The sequence below is a fragment of the Hydra vulgaris genome, chromosome 15 (assembly GCF_038396675.1).
Source record: "Hydra vulgaris chromosome 15, alternate assembly HydraT2T_AEP".
Taxonomy (NCBI): domain Eukaryota; kingdom Metazoa; phylum Cnidaria; class Hydrozoa; order Anthoathecata; family Hydridae; genus Hydra; species Hydra vulgaris.
Genome location: NC_088934.1, coordinates 11,305,576 through 11,320,110, shown reverse-complemented (window position 1 = coordinate 11,320,110; position 14,535 = coordinate 11,305,576). Strand labels below are relative to the sequence as shown.

At 31.4% G+C, this 14,535-nt stretch overlaps 1 protein-coding gene across 1 annotated transcript in view; it reads left to right on the top strand.

Moving 5' to 3' along the window:
• The window catches only part of LOC136091310 (low-density lipoprotein receptor-related protein 1-like), a 38,486-nt gene extending 25,385 nt beyond the window's left edge, over positions 1 to 13,101 (top strand). Inside the window, exons 11-12 of the mRNA XM_065818715.1 lie at positions 10,114 to 10,245; positions 12,289 to 13,101. Coding sequence (XP_065674787.1) covers positions 10,114 to 10,234 — 121 coding nt within the window. The 3' untranslated portion in view covers positions 10,235 to 10,245; positions 12,289 to 13,101. The remainder of the gene's footprint in view (positions 1 to 10,113; positions 10,246 to 12,288) is intronic.
• The last annotated feature ends 1,434 nt before the right edge of the window (positions 13,102 to 14,535 follow it).

Below are 14,535 nucleotides of genomic sequence, written 5' to 3'. Positions count from 1 at the left end.
GCTTCTTGAGCTTCCTCTGACATAAGTTCCATGGATAATGTATGGCTTTTGATTATGTCATACCCATGTATCAATGCTTTATGAACTGATTGAGCCATGTAATACTATGGATAAAAGGACAAATATAGTCTAACAGTGTCAAAACAATAATCAGTCTATTTCATATCCTGAAGAGAGTGTTACCAAGTTAATGTAAAATCTGAATAAAAGGTTTTGACATTTTTATAAATGCTTTGGCCAGTAGCATCATCAAAACCTTACATGTGAGTGTCATTGCTTTTATTGCTTTGTCGTTCAATATTGAGTGCCTCAGCACAGGTTCCTGAAGTGCACAGATTCTTTACAAAGTATAAATCATTAAATCTTTTAAATGAACTGAAGTCAAACTGTTATATTTTCAGAATAACATTTCAATTTTGCATCCATGACCTCATTGTAAGCTGGGTAGATGTTATATTCTTTCTCAAAGCCTCCGCTTTTAATCAATTTATATGAAGCTTTTGTCAGGCTGGCATCAATTATTAAAGCCAGTGCTTTGTCTGCTAAATAATTACTTGCTTTATCTATATTTGAAATATTTAAAACGTCCTTGGCAGCAATAACAATAGATTCATCTCTTAATTTTTTACTAGTAGCAAAAAATAATTCATTGGATGAATGAGATTTAAGTATACCAGATGCACACCATTTTTTTAGTTTTAGTATAACTATTATCAAATGTAACGTGTGTATCAAGTGTAATGTGGTTTTCAACCATGCCTACTTGCAGTTTGTTCATTGTCTTTTACTGACAACTAAGTGTTCATTAAGCCAGTTCACAAACTTCTTTTCAAAATTTTTGACAGTATAGTTAGCAGATTTCCACTTTTTTTATACAAGTTAACAAATTGTTGAACAGCATGGCTAAAATCAATGTCTTTAAATTCAGTAATTTTTGGCTGAATAAGTTTCTTCAGTAATATTTTGTTTTGAAATACTAAGATTGTTCTTTTGGAGAAAGTTATAAATGTCAAAGTTTAATAAAACCATATCTAAATAATTCTTCTAACAAATATTTTGTATTTAAAAGTTTATTGTAATATATATGCCGCGTAGGGTACTAATTCTTGTTAGTAATTAAGTTACTACAAATGTTAGTAATTAAAATTAAAAGTAATTAAATTACTGTTAGTGTTAGTAATTTAATTACAAACAATTTTCATGTTTTTCTGATTTTATCATGTTTCTTGATTTCATGTTTTCCTGACTTTACTTTTCCTGACAGTGTTTCAAGTCTTCAGCTGCTTTTTGCTCTTTAAATGTCTTCTAATCTACTAACTAGCAACTTTTGTATATATATATATATATATATATATATATATATATATATATATATATATATATATATATATATATATATATATAATATATATATAATATATATATAATATATATATAAATATATATATATATATGAATATATATGTTTATAACTTATATATTCATATATATATATATATTTATATATACTTATATATATATAATATAATATATATTATATATATAAATATATATGTTTTTAACTTATATATTCATATATATATATATTTATATATACTTATATATATAAATATATATATATATATATATATATATATATATATATATATATATATATATATATATATATATATATATATATATATATATATATATATATATGAAGACCTCAGTGGAAAAACCGGCGTTGTCACATTTAAAACGTATTGAGAAAGTATTTATTGATCATTAATAAAAATCTTTATTTAAAGCAAATGAAACTAGGCAATTTAAAAAAATTTATATTATAATTATTTTATTTAAAATTTATTCAAAAACAAAACATTTTAAACATCTTCGCTTCCAACATGGATTCCAATATGGATAAATGTATATGTGTATATATATATATACGTATACATTTATCCATATATATATATATACATATATATATATATATATATATATATATATATATATATATATATATATATATATATATATATATATACATATATATATATATATATATATATATATATATATATGTATGTGTATATATATATATATATATATATTTATTTGTATATATATATTTATATATATATATATATATATTTATATATATATAGTAATAATAATAATAATAATAATAAGATTGAGCTGTGGCATAAAGCGGAGCTGACCAACTGAATATGGTCAACTATGACAGCTGAACTGTATATAAGTTTCATATTGTTTTTTTATAGGCATCGTAACTATTTTTAATGAATTAGTAGTTTTGGAGTTTTTAACTGCATCCGGAAGTGTGTTCCAAACATTAACCACTCTATTTAAGAAAAAGTATTCTCTTTGACGACAGTTATTTGTGAGCTGTTTGATTAGTCGTTCCTTATTTTTTCTAACTGCACCTGCTGGCCCAGGACAATCGCCTGATTGGGACTTGTTTGGAGGGTGGATCCAGGATGTAGTATTAAGATTAGTGCTTTCCTTAAAATACTGAATTGCATCTACCCGCGTGCTATGAGCTTTGATTGATTGGATATTGAGTAGGGCTAGTCAATCTTCATATTTTTTTCCCCTTAATGAATGGCATAATTTAGTGGCTCTTCTTTGTACTCGTTCGATAACTTTTTCATCGACTTTGTTGAATGGAGCCCATGCAGGCTTTCCATCCTCAAGGTGAGGTCTCACAAATGTGGTATAAATTGTTTTAAACATTGAAGGGTTCCAGTATCTAAACGTCCACTTGAGTGAAGCTAGTGCTGCATTAGCTTTAACTGCTGCATGTTTTGATTGGGCTGATTTTTAGATGACCATTTTAGATCGCTAGTTATTAAAATTCCAAGATCTCACTCTTGGTTGGTAGAACATAAGTATGTTTGGCTGTTATCTTGATTTTGTATGCTAAATTTGTGGTCATAAATTATTGTTTTGGACAATTTTTTTATTGTCAATACTTAGCATTTGCTTGCATTAAACTCCATTTTCCAATTATCTGCCCATTTAGCAACAGCATCAAGATCTGTTTGCAGCTGTTCAATATCAAATTGATTTTTTATTGTATTTATTAGTTTTCTGTCATCAGCAGAGTTTGAGTGAACATTTGACAACATCAGGCATGTCATTTATGTACATTATAAGCAATAGAGGACCTAGAACAGATCCTTGTGGCACACCACTCTGAACTTTTATCCACTCAGAGTAATTTTCGTCAACCAGAACTCTTTGTTTTCTGTCCATAAGAAATGCTTTTAACCATCTCAGTATTTTTTTTTTTTTTTTTTTTTTTTTTAAACATCTTCGCTTCCAACAAGGCTGCAAGCAGCCACTAATTAAAGTTGGAAGTTACTGTAAGAAAAAAGATGAAGGTTGTAGAGCAAGATAACGATTGACAGACGATTTAAAAGATTGCAAATTATATGAATCAGGAAAGCAAGATGAAGGAAGCGAATTCCAAAGAACTGATGTTCGAGGAAAAAAACTAGACAAATAAGCGTTTTTGGAGCACTTAGGAACAGTCACAGAAAAAGGATGACACTTAATTGAATGACGAGTAACACGAGAATGAATTTTAGTAGATGGCACAAGAGACGCAAGCTCTTTAGAGCAGTGCCCATTATAGTATTTGTAGAAAAGAGAAAGAGAAGCAACATTACGACGATGTGATAATGGTTGGAGGTTGGCTGCAAGAGCAGGTCCAACTATGTTTACAATGCGTTTTTGCACCTTGTCTAAAAGAGAAAGGACATCATTAGAAGATCCACCCCAGATATGGCAACAGTATTCCATACAAGGCCGGATTTGAGATTTATAGAGATAGAGAATAGAATCCAGAGTAAGAAAGTGGCGAGCTCGATAAAAAGATGCAACCTTAGCAGATGCTAATTTTGCAACCGATTTGATATATGGTTTCCAAGAAAGATTGGAAGTAAGAGTTAATCCTAGAAGATGAAGAGTAGGTGACTCATCGAGTACATCACCGTTCATAAATATAGGAAGATCTAAATTATTGCGATAACGATTGGCTGAAAAAAATTGAGTTTTATCTGAATTAAAGTTCACCAGCCACTGTGAGCCCCATGGTGTAGCAGAAGTGAGATCCTTTTCAAGCTCAAATGCCCCCTCCAGGCAATCAGAGGGTGTTGGTTTCTTATCATGACAAGAATAAATGGTAGTATCATCAGCAAACAATGCCACCTTAGATGTGAGAATATCTGGAAGATCGTTAATGTAAATTAAAAAGAGTATAGGGCCAAGGATAGAACCTTGAGGAACCCCTGAAGTTACAGAATAAGAAGAAGAGTGTTGTCCATCGAGGACAACTTTTATGCTACGATTGGAAAGGAAGGATTCAATGATCTTAAAGATGTTGCCGGATACACCATAAGAAGAAAGCTTATGGAGAAGACCAGCATGCCAAACTTTATCAAACGCTTTTGAAATGTCAAGAGCGATGGCCTTAACCTCTCCACCTTCATCTAATGCACGATAAAACCTGTCAGTTATTTTTGTTAGCAAATCAGCTGTAGAACGAGAAGATCGAAATCCATATTGATGGTCAGAAAGTAAGTTATTAGATTCAAGATGAGAAATTAAGTGTTTGTTAATTAAAGATTCAAAAACCTTGCTTATGATAGGAAGAAGACTTATGGGACGGTAGTTAGACGAATCAGATCGCTCCCCAGAATTTTTGAAGATAGGGATAATAGATGCGGCTTTCCAGCAGGCTGGAAAACAAGACTCTGATAAGCACTTGTTGAATAGTTTTGAGAGTATAGACGACAGCTCCGGAGAACACTTCTGCAAGACAATAACAGGTATGTTGTCTGGGCCACAAGCTGTAGAAGAGTCTAGGCAGGAGATCACTTTAGATACAGATGCTGGAGTGATATGAATGTCAAGCAATGGATCAACCTGTTTGTTGGCAATATCAGGTAGAACGCAATTAGTGGAATCAAGAGATGATATTGATGAAAAGTTTTTAGCAAACAATTCAGCTTTGTCTTTAGGTGAGGTGACAAAGTCTGAACCATACAAGAGAGGTGGAATTATAGATTTGCCCTTATTATTGATATTATTTAAGATTCTCCAGAAATCACGAGAGCCTAATTTTTGAGATGAGATACGAGATTTCATGACCTGAGAATAGCGGGTTTTGGTGTTAGACAAAACCTTTTTACAGTTGTTTCTAGCAGTAATAAACAGACGTCTGTTTTCTGGAGAATTGTTTTGCTGATAAATATGGAAGTAACGGTTTAGATTGGCAATCGCAGCAGCACAGTGTGAGGAAAACCATGGAGGAGAGTGAGGCTTGACCTGGAATCGTCGAGAGGGAATAAAAGATTCCATGCCAGCCTGAATCCACGAAGTTATGTAAGAAGCACATTTGTCGACAGGAAGTTGAAAGATTTCTACCCAAGGGCCATCACGAAGAAAATCATGGAAAGAATCCCAGTCAGCTTTACTGTAGTTGTAAGAGGTTGGATAATAGGGGGATTCAGGTGATGAAGAAGAATGAGATATTAGTTTTAGAGAGATCAAACTGTGATCAGAAGCACCTAAGGGTGAATGTGGAGAAACTGAGCACTGACTAGGATCAGAAACAAGACATAAGTCAAGTAGAGAAGGTAAATGATTAGGGTTGTCAGGAAAGCGAGTTGGAAAGTTGACTATTTGAGTTAGGGATTGAGAAAGGCAAAAGTCGTGGGCTTTAATGCCTGCAGAGTCACTGACACTAGAGCCAAGCCATTCAGAGTGGTGAGCATTAAAGTCACCGACAACAACTATATTAGCTGATGGATAAAGAGAGAGGGCTTGGTCAATATGATCAGAAATAACATCAAAAAGAGTGCAGTCTTGAGATGAAGTAGAGCGATATAGAACAAAGAGAAAGGCAATAGAGTGAAGTGGTGCTAAACGAAAGCACATGAAAGAATAGTCTGTGGATTCAAACCTAGTTTCACGACAAATAGGTGAATTCTTAGGAATGTAAATGCCCAGGCCAAGCATATGACTATTGGAGTCTTGACGAATCAGAGGAAGATAACCATCAACACTAAGATCACAAGATGAGACAGCCGAACTCAAATTAGTCTCACAAAGAGCAAGTAGGTCTGGTGAACTTTGCAAGAGATAAGACTCAACAGAAGAAAAGTTACTTCGAAGACCACGAATATTAGTGAATGATAGGTTTAGAGAACTTGGTGATGATGATGGTTTTTTGTGTTTTATAGTTTTTGATACTTTATTCATTTTTAAATTAGTTTGAAGAACTTGACTCAAAGCATAGATAGTAGTACTCAGAACACCGTTTAATAGCCCAAGCAATTGCCTCATTACTACTAATAAACCCTAAGCCGTAACAAAGGGCTCCAAATGTGGCCTCCGCAATGCACACCAAAAGTACAAACAGGGACACCATCCATGCGCAACATGGCACTGTTAATACTTTGATATTTTTCAGCTGTTGATGGAATCAGCCTCTCTGAGAGCTACCACAGAGTTCGGGAAACCTGACTACCAGCCGGCCTCAGAACCATAAAACTGAGTTTTAGAGCTGTACCCTCATAAGCAGATAATAGAATGAGTTGCCTAGTCGTAAAAACAGTGACACAAGCAAACCCATGCATTGAGTCAAGAAGATCCAGCATTCAACATCCTAAACTGGAAACAATGTATTAAAAATACATCTGCGCCAGCCTAATAGATGAAGAAGGGGTGCAAGGCTGGTCAACAGATAGAATCTGTTTACCCCTTAAGTCTTTGCCTAGGAGGCCTTCTACAAGACAGTAGCTGGGTGCATTTAACATCTGCCCAAGATGAGTATTTTTATCGAGACACCATCTCTAGCCTTTACTCAACCAAGAGACCCAAGGCAGGGGGTGTTTTATATCGGAGTTGGCATCTCCTAGCCTTTGCCTAAAAAGGCGTATCCTACAAGGCAGCAGGACATGAAGCAGATTGTACTGGGTTACATGTTACCAGTAGCAGGATAACCTGATCTGACAAGATAACCTGATCTGACTGGCATTTAGCCTGATTTGACTGCAGATTGGCAGATAACCTGATCTGACTGCAAATTGGCTGATCTGTCTGCAGTCAGATCTGACTGCAGATCTGACTGCAGATTGGCAGATAACCTGATCTGACTGCAGACTGGCAGATAACCTGATCTGACTGGCAGATAACCTGATCTGACTGGCAAGATAACCTGATCTGACTGGTATCTGATCTGATCTGGCAGGATAACCTGATCTGACAAGTTTACTTTTGAAACCATAGACCTCTAATTTGACAACTAACGCTTCATAACAGACTTTATCAAAAATCCAGATTATGATTGCGTAAAGGTCACAGTTCTATGCCTCTGATGTTATGTCTATTGTCTTTAATAAATTTGTAACACACAGATTTTTGTCTTAAGAAGCCATGTTGATGCTTATTGATTAACTTGTGCTGAACCAGGTGACGCATCATATGTTTTTTCAACAATCTTTCCATGATTTTACATATTATGGCTGTTAAAGATATTAGTCTATATTCAGAAGGGTCATTTTGTTTACCTTTTTCTTTATATATTGGTATCACATTCGCTTCTTTCCAATTATTAGGTATTATACCTGTTTCAAATGATGAAACTATCAGAAGAGAAATAGGCCAAGCTAAACCAGTGGCACACTCATTGAGAACATAAGGACTTATGCCATCTTGTATACAACTTTTGGATTAGATTTTACAAGTGAGACAAGTTTTGATTTTTAATTTTTTCGTGCAGCGAGTATGTCTTTTTTTAACTGCTTACAAGTTGCTTTGTGGAGTGGGCTGATAGATAGATGAGTAAAAGTGAACTGGCTAGCAGTTTTGATCAAAGGTTAAATTTCTTTTTTGTTAGATTTTTAATGCCTTTTGTAAACCATTTTGGTTTTGATCTCTGTTTTTGAGTTGATGTTGCTTGATTTGGTACATAGCTAATCCTTCTTTGAATCGAAACTCAATGAGTTGGTTTATCATAATGGGATTGTTTTTGAACTTTTCAAGTTGTTTCCTCCATTCTGCATCTGCAAAAAATTTGTGTAGATTTTTATAGTCGCCTCTACCATAGTTTGGTTTGGTTAGTAATAAAACCCTGGTTGATGAGATGCCTGGTTAAAACAAGAAACTCCATATAAGAATGCAATGGAAATTATTTTTAATTGAGATGCCAAGAGATGGACCAATATTGAGTTCTATAATTCGGGAGGGGCAGTCAGTTAGCACCAGGTCAAGAGTATTATTGTCAAAAGTAGGTTTCGTAACATGCTGTGCAAGAGCTGGAGTGTTGACAGATTCCAAAAAGTCAGTGCTTGACATTGTTGCATTTTTCTTAGTGCTGCCACCAGCTGCTGTCCACTGTATTTCTGGGTGATTAAAATCATCAATTATTTGTAACTCCATACCTTTTTTTTTTTGCTATATTTGCAGCAGAAATTAGGCTACAATTGTTAATAATTGTTCTGTTGAGTTCTATGCTTGCTGATGGCTCTCGATAAATACATCCAAAAAGGAATTTTTTACTTTTGTGAGCTATTATACACAAAACCTGGCCTGGCATTCTACTATGAAGCTCAATTGCATTAAAGTAGGATGCTTGTATATCTTGTTGTATATAAATTGCAACGCCACCATATTAATGAGGTCTGTTGCTGTTAAAAAGATTATTATTTAGTATTATGGAGATGATGTTTTTGTTACAGATTGTTGGCTGGACATGCTTAGTACTAAACACTAAGTTGTTCATTAATTGCTAACAACTGTATATTATCTTGATGGTGTTGTACAGGTTGAAGTACTTGTAGACCTTTTTTGTAAAAAGTAGTTAGATTCAAACTTTAAAAGCTCTACTGTTATTTTTTTTCAAAACTCCATTTCTTGCGATATAGAAAGACTTTTTTCCATTCTTAACATCACAACGCCTACCTATGCTATCCTGGTGTTTCAAGTTTGTATTTAGCTCATCTCTTCTTTCTCGCTGTCTCTTCTCGCTGAACACTAGTTTTATCAGGGTTAACATAAATACCTTTGAATTTTTTGTTATCTCTCAGTTTGCATGCATTGGCTAGTGCTAAATTGACTAATTCCTTACTTTTCAGTTCAACTAAAATCATTTTTGTTGCCTTTCTTTCTGTCCCAGACTTTAATCTAAATGGTTTTGGCGTTGTTTCTTCATTTACTTGTAGCACAGTTAAGACTTCTCTTACTAACTGATCATCTTTATCCTTAATTTCAACCTCATATCCCTGAGATAGTTCAATGTTCCTTATTACAATTTTATTTTCAATATGCTTGCTCTCATCCAACTCCTGCCTTATCTTAGTGATCATGATTAACTCTTCCCCACTTTTTTTTTTACTGAATAACGATGCAAATGTGGATAGTGGTTGTTTATTTGAAGGGCTAGAATTGGTTGTTAAAGTGTTTAGATTTTTTGTTCTAAGTACTTCCTTCTCCAGGTCATCTATTTTAGTCGTAAGTTGGTATATTGTCTGGTTTTTTTTCTGATCAGAGTCTTCCAAAAATCTTACTCGGTTTGACATGGTGATATGCTGTTCCTGTAACAACTAGATTGATGTTGCTAGAGATTTAAACCAGTCATGGTGCTGTCTTGTTGATGTTGTATGATTTCCTTGGCCTAGACTAGGCCAGTTTGATAGCAAAACAATTGGATCATCCATTGATATTACTTGATTTGAGGAAGGAGGGCTACCACCCTAATACAGTGGATTACCTCCTTGTCAAGAATTATTTAGTTTAATTAGTTATATCTTATTACACAGGGAATAAAAAGTTTCAGTGTGTGTTTTCAGTGTGTGTTTTCCGTAATATATATATATATATATATATATATATATTTATATATATTTATATATATTTATATATATATATATATATATATATATATATTTATATATATTTATATATATTTATATATATATATATATATATATATATATATATATATATATATATATATATATATATATATATATATATATATATATATACAGAGAGAGGGAGAGGGAGAGACATTAAATCCTTTATATTTTTTGTTTCTAGGTACAATCAGTATGCACCAAGAAAGATCAAAAATCTAGAAATGGAAAATCCAACTTTTGCATATAGTGGATTGCAAGTGAGATTTATGATGATTCATTTCCTGAATCTGATCATTTTATGACAGAGCATAAGGTATGTTATTTTGGTTTTGTTTTTGTTTTTTTTGTCATTTTAGTCACAAATTCTAAAAAAATTTATTAGAACTTAAAATAATTTTATTTGAAAAAAAAATGTCCGTTTTGTAAACCTCTATCTACCATATTAACATATTTCACCTGATAAGAGCTCCTATTTGTAGACCAGGTCTACAAATAATAGATTAAACTTCACTATTTACGCAGCTAGAAAAAAATTCAAGTCTTGCGAATATTTGAGTTCAAGTTGATTTTTGATGAACGTTTCTATTGAATTATGTACTATAATCAAATGAATTAGTTAGCAAAAATACAACATTAGACAAGCAGTAGTGGGTGCATTGGTGTTTAAGCACATAACAACACAACAACAACAACACTATAACAACTAATTTACACTTCCACAACTTAAGATTTTAGTAGACTGCTGCTGCCTGAATTCTAATTTTGGAACTCTTAAATCTTTAAGTATCATCAACTAAGGCTGTGAATAGAAAGATCAACTTGTTATATAGCTTCTCATGTAACATAGTGCAAAAACTTTCTCTTATTGTAATTTATGGATTTACATTGTAATTTTCTTTAATATTATTTACAGTGTTTTGACACAATTGCTGAAGATCTCTGTAGATGTCTGAAGATGCCTTTAGCTTGAAAGTATTGTACTTTGAACAAATGCAGATGCTACTATTATATTAGATTTACGCTTGTATTTATTTTGTCCACTACAACTGTGACTTTTAGAGAACTAATATTAATCTCCATTATAATATTTCTCTTTCGTGATTCTCTTTCGTGAGTTTATAAACTTTAAAAAACTTGTTGTCTTCCACTTTCTTTATTATTCTTCTTTCTTATTTCTACTTTCTCTATTTCTTCTACTTTCGTCTTCTACTTTCATTATCATTATATTAGAGTAATAATAGAGTTGTCTAAGAGATTGTTTGCTTGTTCAATTGATTCCTTTGGTTATTTCTTTCGAAATTTTTCATCAAACAAACTGGACCATATGCATCTTTCATCTTCTGAATGCCGAACAAAATGATGAGAGTGAGTAAAATAAAAGCAGCAACTTTTTCATGATTGTGTGACCATTGATAGAACTTGATCATGAATTTGTTGTGCACTCTCATTATTTCATTTTGATGTTGACTTGAGTTTGATATGAGTTTTGGCCACTGCTAATTTAAGCTGGTATATCTAGTATCCATAACAATTATTTTAAATATATAAAAATATTTGTTTCCGACATTAATCTTTATGTTGCTAGATTGAAAAACATTAACTATATTTGTGACTTCTTTATTCTAAAGCTCACAGTAAAAAAAAATTCACAGTTCCCAGTAAAAAAAATTTTTATTAAATTAAAAAAAAAACGAAAAGAAAAAAATATAGAAAAAATAAATTTTTCATATATGAATGTAAAATAAAAAATAAAAATAGAAAAGATAAATTTTTCATATACGAGGGAGTAATCTTAAAATTATTTACTTGCATCAATTAACTTATTAAATAAATAAAAAAGATATAAATAATTTCACATCATGGTCGAAATCAGTATAAGTAATAGTATTGCAAGTTAACTTGTAAATATTTATATTTACAAGTAATTTTCTTCAAAAAATATATAATATTTACGTTAAATTTCCTTTAAAAAGGTTAATCTGAACTTCAATCAATTGTGTCTGAAGCAATAATGAAATTCAATTGTAAGTGTAAGAATGAATTGCTTAAGTATAATAAATTGCGTAGAAGCTTTTCGGACTTTCAGAAGCAGCTTCCTGAATTCATTAAAAATAATAAAAATTTTGAAAACTTCTTTTAAAAAAACACTGCATATTCTGGTATAAATGTGTTTGTTAATATTGATTGCACCCTTCACCCTGATTGCTCCCTTGCTTTCTTGTATTTACATATGAGGGAGTGAAAATAAATCAAATAAATAAATATTTTTTATATTGATATTTTTCAAAATCCTAACTGCTAATGACTAATTCATTTGTAAGATTTTTTATTTCATAATAAAATATTTTATTTACAGAATTTCAATGAAATTACATATGACCCATCGTTCTCCGAAGGAGAATCTCTAGATCGTATGCTTTTTCGAGATCCATACAACGAAAAATTAAAATTGGTTGATGACGACTACGAAGCATGAGTTTTTAGATGCTTTGGAATTTTCTATCGAATTCATTTTTCGTGGTGAAATATGGAATTGATCTTAAAGTAGCATTGATTCTTTTAAAGTGTTTTCACCTGTTAAGTATAAGCTTAGCTTTTAACAGGAATTCTTTTGAGATGTTCGAAAACAAAAAATAACGATAAAACTTTTAAACTTTTCTATTTATTTGTTCTACTATTTATTTTATTTATTGTAATTAACCAGTTCCTGCAGTTACTTTTTTTATTTCTGACATTATTATTTTTTAAACTTTTTATTACGGTATTTGTTTTATTGCGGTATATGCTTATAATATTACGGTATTTGTTATATTATGGTATATGCTTGTAAAGCCATTAATCTTGATCCTTTTTTTCTCTCGATATTTTCGATATATATATATATATTTTTTTTTTTTTTTTTTTTTTGTCGAAATGAGGCAGTTACGCAATATTTTAAGGAAATCTAAGACAACTTTATTTATTTTGTTACATGTGCATCGCCGATTTTAGCCTACACCAGAATGTTGGCTTTAAATTTAAATTTTTAACGATCTTATTTTAACATAACGCATTCGTTAAAGGAAAGTTTGTGTGCAGTAAAACTTTTATTAAATTTATCAATAAAGTTCAATACGATTTTAGAAATTCTGTTTTGTACGGTTTTTATTTAATGGATTTTTATTGTAAAGTTAACTTGGTAATTATTTTTTTAAAAATCTTTTAAATAAACTTCTCCTTGTTTTATTTTTAAACGACGTTCCATGTGCATATATAGGTGTATATATGTATATATATATATATATATATATATATATATATATATATATATATATATATATATATATATATATATATATATATATTCATATATATATATATATATATATATATATATGTGTGTGTGCGTGTTTGAGGGAGAGTTTATTTGCACAATTTTACTTTTTGTACTGCGTTAAACACTACAGAACACTAGATAAACTTTTAAATACTACAGAAAACTAGATACACCTAATAGTTAAAAAATTTAAACTGATTGAGTCAGCTTTGTCATACTTGTTTGTGACAACTTCATCTAAGTTATGTTTTTGCACGCAAAGGTGCTTAAAACCTTAATCAAGGATGCCTAAAATTTAACAGAGTTGCATAATGCTATATAGATAATAAACCTCTATAGAATAAGCTTCTCTACAATTTTTAAAGATTTCAATGATGGAAAAATTAATCTTGTAAAACAACGAACTTAGTTTTTGAGAAAGAAAAAAACTTCTGAGTAAAGCTTGCTGTAACAAGATCGTTGGATCTTTTTGTATAATTTGACTTGTATAATTAGACGTATTTACAATTTTTTTCCTTTGTAATTTTTTTAAAGCCTACTTAAGTTTAATAATATATAAGAAAAGTTAAAAGAATATATTATTTTGAATAAATAAACAAATTTGATGAAGAAACATGAGGGATTTGTTTGTTTATTTATTAAAACGATGTGTCATAACAACTACATCCAAAACAGGATATTCGAAGAATGCTGTTACAGAAATCATCAAAAAGTTTAGAGAAACTGGCTCTCTTGAAGATAAAAGAAAGAAAAGTGGTAGACCTCCTAAGCTAATAAAAGATGACAATAAATATCTAAAAACCCTATCTTTAAGAAATACAAAAAAGCATCAACCGAGCTGGCAAAAGACATTAGCACAGCAACTGGGAAAAATGTCAGCTCTTCTTTTATTCGACGGCACCTACTTAAATCGGGATTAAGAGGGTGTGTTGCAATTCGAAAACCATTATTACGGTGTGGAAACAATGAAAAACGGCTTAAATATGCAAAACAACACAAAGATTGGGCCCAGGAAATGTTTAATCGGGTTCTGTAGAATGATAAGCCCAAATTCGAAATTTTTGGAACGAAAGAACCTCAATATGTTTGAAGAAGAATTGAAAAAGCCTATCAGCTCGAGCGTTTAAACCCTACTATTAAACACAGAGGAGGCTCTTTATAAGTTTAGGGCTGTTTGTCTTCATCTGGAGTAGGTGATTTGATCAAAATAAAAGGGCGACTTACTGGGGAACGTTATGTGGATATCCTAAGGCACCATGCTGTATCATCCGGAATGACACTATTAGG